Source organism: Coenobita brevimanus, chromosome 117 (assembly GCF_032717465.1).
Source record: "Coenobita brevimanus isolate Jiangsu-jjx chromosome 117, ASM3271746v2, whole genome shotgun sequence".
NCBI classification, from domain to species: Eukaryota; Metazoa; Arthropoda; class Malacostraca; order Decapoda; family Coenobitidae; genus Coenobita; species Coenobita brevimanus.
In genome coordinates this window covers 967373-974872 of record NC_137070.1, presented here as the reverse complement: position 1 = coordinate 974872, position 7500 = coordinate 967373, and the positions used below count along the sequence as shown (strand labels likewise).

The 7500-nt window shown below is 46.9% G+C and overlaps 1 protein-coding gene across 1 annotated transcript in view; it reads left to right on the top strand.

The window, feature by feature from the left end:
* Positions 1 to 7290, top strand: part of htt (huntingtin) — a 57190-nt gene extending 49900 nt beyond the window's left edge. The window contains 3 exon segments of the mRNA XM_080287193.1: positions 288 to 494; positions 3799 to 3980; positions 6348 to 7290. Of these exon segments, the coding sequence (XP_080143319.1) occupies positions 288 to 494; positions 3799 to 3980; positions 6348 to 7290 (1332 nt within the window).
* The last annotated feature ends 210 nt before the right edge of the window (positions 7291 to 7500 follow it).

The window sequence follows — 7500 nt, the reverse complement described above, 5'->3', positions numbered from 1 at the left end:
GTGGATTATTTTGTTGATTACACCTTACTGTCCTCTTCTGTGTTACTTAAATCATAGTAATATCTCTCTCTCTCTCTCCCCCATTTCTCTCTCCCTCCCTCTCTGTCTCTCCTTTTCTTCTGTCTGTCTGTCTGTCTCTCTCTCTCTCTCTCTCTCTCTCCCCCTTTCTTTCTCCCTCCCTCCCTCTGTCTCTCTTTTCTGTCTTTCCCTCCCTTTCCTCCTCTCTCTCTCTCTCTCTCTTTGCCTCATTATCACTGCCTACCTCCCTCGTTTTATCTTCCCTACAGAGCGGCCTGTGCTCGTGTGTAATCGGGGAGGTAGTGAAGTCTGTCGCGTGTCTGTGTGATTTGTTTTGCTCCGCGGCACACCATCGCTGGGTTCTGGAGTCCCTCGTTCCGCTCCACACGTCACACCCCATAGAGGACCACATCGCGCATCAATACCTCATCATTGCGACGTGTAAAGCCCTTGCGACGCTCCGGCTGGCCAAGCAGGTAGGACGAGTTGGTCACTGGAAGGTGTTTGGGGATAGATGAGTTTCTGATTACCCTTGCAATGCTCCAGCTGGCCAAACAGGTGGGACGAGTTGGTCACTGGAAGGTGTTTGGGGATGGCCGGGTTTATGATTGTTCGAGTCGCTAAGCAGGTGGGACGAGTGGGTGGCTGGAAGGTGTTCGGGGATAGCCAGGTAGGACGAGTGGGTGGCTGGAAGGTGTTTGGGGATGGCTGGGTTTACGATTGTTGGTGTTTGTGTCTGTCTATCTATCTATCTATCTATCTGTCTATCTAATTTTCTATCTATCTGTCTATCTAATTTTCTATCTATCTGTCTATCTAATTTTCTGTCTATCTGATTTTCTATCTATCTGTCTATCTATTTTTCTATCTATCTGTCTATCTAATTTTCTATCTATCTGTCTATCTAATTTTCTATCTATCTGTCTATCTAATTTTCTATCTATCTGTCTATCTAATTTTCTATCTATCTGTCTATCTATTTTTCTGTCTATCTAATTTTCTATCTATCTATCTATCTAATTTTCTATCTGTCTATCTAATTTTCTATCTATCTGTATCTAATTTTCTATCTATCTGTCTATCTAATTTTCTATCCGTCTATCTAATTTTCTATCTATCTATCTGTCTGTCTATCTAATTTTCTATCTATCTGTCTATCTAATTTTCTATCTATCTGTCTATCTAATTTTCTATCTATCTGTCTATCTAATTTTCTATCTATCTGTCTATCTAATTTTCTATCTATCTGTCTATCTAATTTTCTATCTATCTGTCTATCTAATTTTCTATCTATCTGTCTATCTAATTTTCTATCTATCTGTCTATCTATTTTTCTGTCTATCTAATTTTCTATCTATCTATCTATCTAATTTTCTATGTCTATCTAATTTTCTATCTATCTGTATCTAATTTTCTATCTATCTGTCTATCTAATTTTCTATCCGTCTATCTAATTTTCTATCTATCTATCTGTCTGTCTATCTAATTTTCTATCTATCTGTCTATCTAATTTTCTGTCTATCCGTCTATCTAATTTTCTATCTATCTGTCTATCCAATTTTCTATCTATGTCTATCTAATTTTCTATCTATCTATCTATCTATCTGTCTATCAGTCTATCCTGTCTATCTATCCGTGTACATTGCAATCTCACACTGCAAATCACCTACAATGCGAGGTCAGCCCAGAATATGCTTTTATCTATCTGTCTATCTATCTATTGCCAGACGCCTCAATCCCGTACAGGGTGGCCACAAACAAATCGCCTCCACGTCGCCCTGTCCCCCGCCATCTCACTGCCCTGCTCCCAACTCACACCCCCCTCTCTCATATACCTCTCCACCCCATCCCTCCATCTCATCCTTGGCCTCCCCCTCCACCTCACTCACATACACTCTCCTCATCAGTCTCTCAAAGGCAAAATCAACAAATCAAACGTTCAAACACGCGAATCGGGTGTATGATTCTAAGACACGAAGGCAGGTGGTGATGAGAGAGATTCAAAATGGCGCGCAATTGGCCAGCTGTCTGCCTGCCATCTGCTGACTTTCGTGGGTACAGAGACTTCTCCTCCACACTGCCGCCAGAACGCATGCTGTGACTTCGCATCCTGTGGTCTGTTTTAGCACCATAGCAGTACCACCTGTTGTGCTTCCCCTCCATAGCAGTACCACCTGTTGTTCCTCTCCTCCATAGCAGTACCACCTGTTGTGCTTCCCCTCCATAGCAGTACCACCTGTTGTCCCTCTCCATAGCAGTACCACCTGTTGTTCCTTTCCTCCATAGCAGTACCACCTGTTGTCCCACTCCATAGCAGTACCACCTGTTGTCCCTCTCCATAGCAGTACCACCTGTTGTGCTTCCCCTCCATAGCAGTACCACCTGTTGTGCTTCCCCTCCATGGCAGTACCACCTGTTGTTCCTCTCCATAGCAGTACCACCTGTTGTCCTCCATAGCAGTACCACCTGTCGTCCTCCTCCATATTGCCAAGAGAACGCACACTACACCTCGCATCCTGTGGGTTATTTTAGCGTCACAGCAGTACCACCTGTTCGTCACTGTCCCAGCTGTTGACTCTGAAGGCTCTATGACACCCCCAGGACCCCTCAGCAGCGACAGCGAGCGTGACAGCAGGGCGTCCCACCACACAGGTCAAGAGTACACACGCTGAGCCTTGCATACGCACCCCTCCCTTCTAAACAACCCCTGACGTCACTTATATAAAGGTTCGATAAAGGTGCTTGGTGGGGTGGAGAGGTATATGAGAGAGGGGGGTGTGAGTTGGGAGCAGAGCAGTGAAATGGCGGGGGGACAGGGCGACGTGGAGGCGATTTGTTTGTGGCCACCCCAAATGGACGTCTGGCAATAGATAACTAGATAGTGTTGTATTTGTTTTATTCATTGGTCCACTACAAGTACGATTAGACAGGGTATCGGTAGGGTAGGGTAGGCAGGAAGGGCACCCCAACGCCATGCCCTCGGTGACTTATCCACCTCATACAGTACTATATTTCCCATACGTTCATTGGTTCACTCAATGCAGAATCGTAGAATGTGAACGTTTCTGCCGCCCATGGACTGGCATTGTGTGAGGGTGCGCTGGATGTCTCTGTCTTGAGGAGTGGCCAGGTGTCAGTGCGTTTGTGTGCCGTGTGGTGGGTCTGTTGTTATGGTTACCACCCAGCGTTTCAGAACTCCCCATTCATTTATCCCCACAGGAGGTCAGCACGTCACTATGCGAAGGGATGGTGCACATACTTGAAGAGTCTGTGTACGTGTGCATTGCGGGAGGTCAGTTTGTCGTTATGGTTACCACCCAGCGTTTCAAAACTCCCCATTAATTTATCCCCACAGGAGGTCAGCACGTCACTAAGCGAAGGGATGGTGCACATACTTGAAGAGTCTGTGTACGTGTGCATTGCGGGAGGTCAGTTTGTCGTTATGGTTACCACCCAGCGTTTCAAAGCTCCCATTCATTTATCCCCACAGGAGGTCAGCACTTCATTGAGCGAAGGGATGGTGCACACGTTGAAGAGTGGCTAGGTGTCTGTATGTTTCTGTGGTGTATGGGAGGTCAGTTTGTCGTTATGGTTACCACCCAGCGTTTCAAAGCTCCCATTCATTTATCCCCACAGGAGGTCAGCACTTCATTGAGCGAAGGGATGGTGCACACATTGAAGAGTGGCTAGGTGTCTGTACGTTTGTGTGGTATGGGAGGTCAGTTTGTCGTTATGGTTACCACCCAGCGTTCAAAGCTCCCCATTCATTTATCCCCACAGGAGGTCAGCACTTCATTGAGCGAGGGGGTGGTGCACATGGTGGAAAGCGGGCTCAAGAGTGGCCAGGTGTCGGTGCGGACGTGTGCCGTTCAGGGCCTCCTGTACCTACTCCAGGCACCCCCAGAGGAAAGTCCGCCACTGATCATGCTGGCGGCAAATTACATCCTGAAGTACAACGACGGGTGGGTAGCTGTGGTAATTGTGGTGGTTGTGGTAGTAGTAGTGATGGTGGTAGTAGTAGTAGTAGCAGCAATAGGGATGGTAGTAGTAGTAGTAGTAGTAGTAGTATACAAAGATGGTCATATCCTGAAGTATAATGATGGGTGGGTAGTTGTGGTAATTGTGGTGGTTGTGGTGGTAGTAGTAGTGGTGGTGGTAGTAGTAGTGGTGGTAATAGTAGTATGCTGAGAGTCAATTATATTCTGAAGTACAACGACGGGTGGGTAGTTGTGGTAATTGTGGTGGTTGTGGTAGTAGTAGTAGTAGTGGTGGTAGTAGTAGTGGTGGTAATAGTAGTATGCTGAGAGTCAATTACATTCTGAAGTATAATGATGGGTGGGTAGCTGTGGTAATTGTGGTGGTTGTGGTAGTAGTAGTAGTAGTAGTAGCAATAGGGATAGTGGTAGTAGTAGTAATAGTATACAAAGATGGTCAGTTTTATCCTGAAGTATAATGATGGGTGGGTAGCTGTGGTAATTGTGGTGGTTGTGGTAGTAGTAGTAGTAGTAGTAGCAATAGGGATAGTGGTAGTAGTAGTAATAGTATACAAAGATGGTCAGTTTTATCCTGAAGTATAACGATGGGTGGGTAGTTGTGGTAATTGTGGTGGTTGTGGTAGTAGTAGTAGTAGTAGTAGCAATAGGGGTGGTAGTAGTAGTAGTAGTAGTATACAAAGATGGTCAGTTTTATCCTGAAGTATAACGATGGGTGGGTAGTTGTGGTAATTGTGGTGGTTGTGGTAGTAGTAGTAACAGTGGTGGTGGTGGTGGTGGTAGTAATAGTAGTATGCTGAGAGTCAATTATATTCTGAAGTACAACGACGGGTGGGTAGTTGTGGTAATTGTGGTGGTTGTGGTAGTAGTAGTAGTGGTGGTGGTGGTGGTGGTAGTAATAGTAGTATGCTGAGAGTCAATTATATTCTGAAGTACAACGATGGGTGGGTAGTTGTGGTAATTGTGGTGGTTGTGGTAGTAGTAGTAGTAGTAGTAGTAGCAGCAATAGGGATGGTAGTAGTAGTAGTATACAAAGATGGTCAGTTTTATCCTGAAGTATAATGATGGGTGGGTAGTTGTGGTAATTGTGGTGGTTGTGGTAGTAGTAGTGGTGGTGGTGGTAGTAGTAGTGGTAGTAGTAATAGTAGTTGTAGTATTGGTGGTGGTGGTGGTGGTAGTTGTAGTAGTAATAGTAATAGTAGTATCATTATTATTATTAGGTGGTAGGTGGGGGCGCTCGCCATCCACTCACTTGATGCAGTGCTGCTCTCAGGTGTCTGCCCTTTCCTCTCCTCCATCCTTCTTTCCTTCCATCCTCTTCTGTCTTTCTTTCCTTCATACTTTCCTCTTCCTTCTGCCTGTGGGTGACTTTACACTCCCTCTTCTGTCTTTCTTTCCTTCATTCTTTCCTCTTCCTTCTGCCTGTGGGTGACTTTACACTCCCTCTTCTGTCTTTCTTTCCTTCATTCTTTCCTCTTCCTTCTGCCTGTGGGTGACTTTACACTCCCTCTTCTGTCTTTCTTTCCTTCATTCTTTCCTCTTCCTTCTGCCTGTGGGTGACTTTACACTCCCTCTTCTGTCTTTCTTTCCTTCATTCTTTCCTCTTCCTTCTGCCTGTGGGTGACTTTACACTCCCTCTTCTGTCTTTCTTTCCTTCATTCTTTCCTCTTCCTTCTGCCTGTGGGTGACTTTACACTCCCTCTTCTGTCTTTCCTTCCTTCATTCTTTCCTCTTCCTTCTGCCTGTGGGTGACATTACACTCCCTCTTCTGTCTTTCTTTCCTTCATTCTTTCCTCTTCCTTCTGCCTGTGGGTGACTTTACACTCCCTCTTCTGTCTTTCTTTCCTTCATTCTTTCCTCTTCCTTCTGCCTGTGGGTGACTTTACACTCCCTCTTCTGTCTTTCTTTCCTTCATTCTTTCCTCTTCCTTCTGCCTGTGGGTGACTTTACAATGAGTGACAAGCCAAATGGTTTCCTGTATGCCAGGAAACCATTTGGCTTGTCACTCAGTGTAGAGTCACCCACAGGCAGAAGGAAGAGGAAAGAATGAAGGAGAGACAGAAGAGGAAGGAAGGGAGGACAGGGCAGACACTCAAAGCGGCACCACATCGAGTGAGTGGATGGTGAGCGCCCCTACCCACATTGAAAAATATATGCTTCATCAGAAAACAGGATTGGAAATAGTTTGCGACCACCCTTTTGTGATTAGTAGATAAATTGATAGATAAGTAGATAGATAGATCACTGAACAGTAGATGAGCCTACTGTAAAATTACCTTGATAGATAAAGGGATTGGTAGATAGACAGAGGCTCTGATAGATATCTTTTGTACACAGAAAAAGCCGCGAGTGTGAGAGTCACGAGGTGGCGGTGTGGGAGGTGTGGGTGTACCTCGTGGAGCACTACGAGACCTTGCCTGACCCTACTCTCCCCTCCACCGCACTCCACATGGCCCTCTCCACCGCAGCCACGTCCTCCACCACCCCCCGCCTCCTCCACCAAGTCCTGAGAGGCGTGGAGCGGCTGGTGTTGGTGCAGCAGCTCTCGAGTAACACGGTAGAGGTGATATTCAAGCTGGTGATGGATTTGGTACTGAATGGGTCCCTTTCCACTTCACTCGCCGCCCTCCCTCTCTTCATCACCACACTCTACGCCAATGCACGGAACACCGCCTCACTCACGCACCTCTCAGCGCTCAACGACGCATCCCTAGACCCTGAAACACTTCTCCTGGTCTTGGAAAAACTCTCCATCTTCTTTGACCGGATACGCGTCGGCTACCCACACGAAGCAGGGGTCATCGCAGGTCTGCTTGGGCCTTGCCTACTGGATGTTCTCCCTGCAAGCCAGATCTTAAATAAGGTCATAACGGAGTATATTTCCAGCCACCAGCCTCATCCGCACCTCCTAGCATCCACACTCTTCCAGGTTTTCGAAGGGGCGATGAGTGAAAGTGGAGAGGGGCTGGTACAGGAGTGGGTCTTGCTGTCACTCAGTAACTTCACCCAACGCAGTCCCATCTCTCTCGCTGTCTGGTGCCTGACGTGCTTCTTCATCGCCGCCTCGAGTAACCGGTGGCTTCGGGCTGCCTTCCCCTCGGTGCAGGCGCGGCTGGGGAAGCTGGAGGCGCGAGATATCCAAATCTTCTGCATGTCTGCCTCGCACTTCCGAAAGAGCCTGGCCACCGAGGAACAGAAGGCGAAGTTTGAAGCTGTTTTCCAGGCCGTGGCAACTCCAGGCTCACCATTCCAGGAACTCTTGGACTACATAGAGGACTAGACGCATCCAGACCCGCATTCTCGGCTAAGGAAGCTGCCTAACGCCTCTTCTTTAATGATTTATTTTTAGGTACCTGTGCAAGTGTTTTTCAGGCTGTGGTAACTCCAGGCTCGCCATTTCAGAAACTCTTGGATTACATAGTGGACTAGACGCACCCGGACCAGCAGTCTCAGCCGTTAAGGAAGCTCCCTAACGCATCTTCTTTATTGA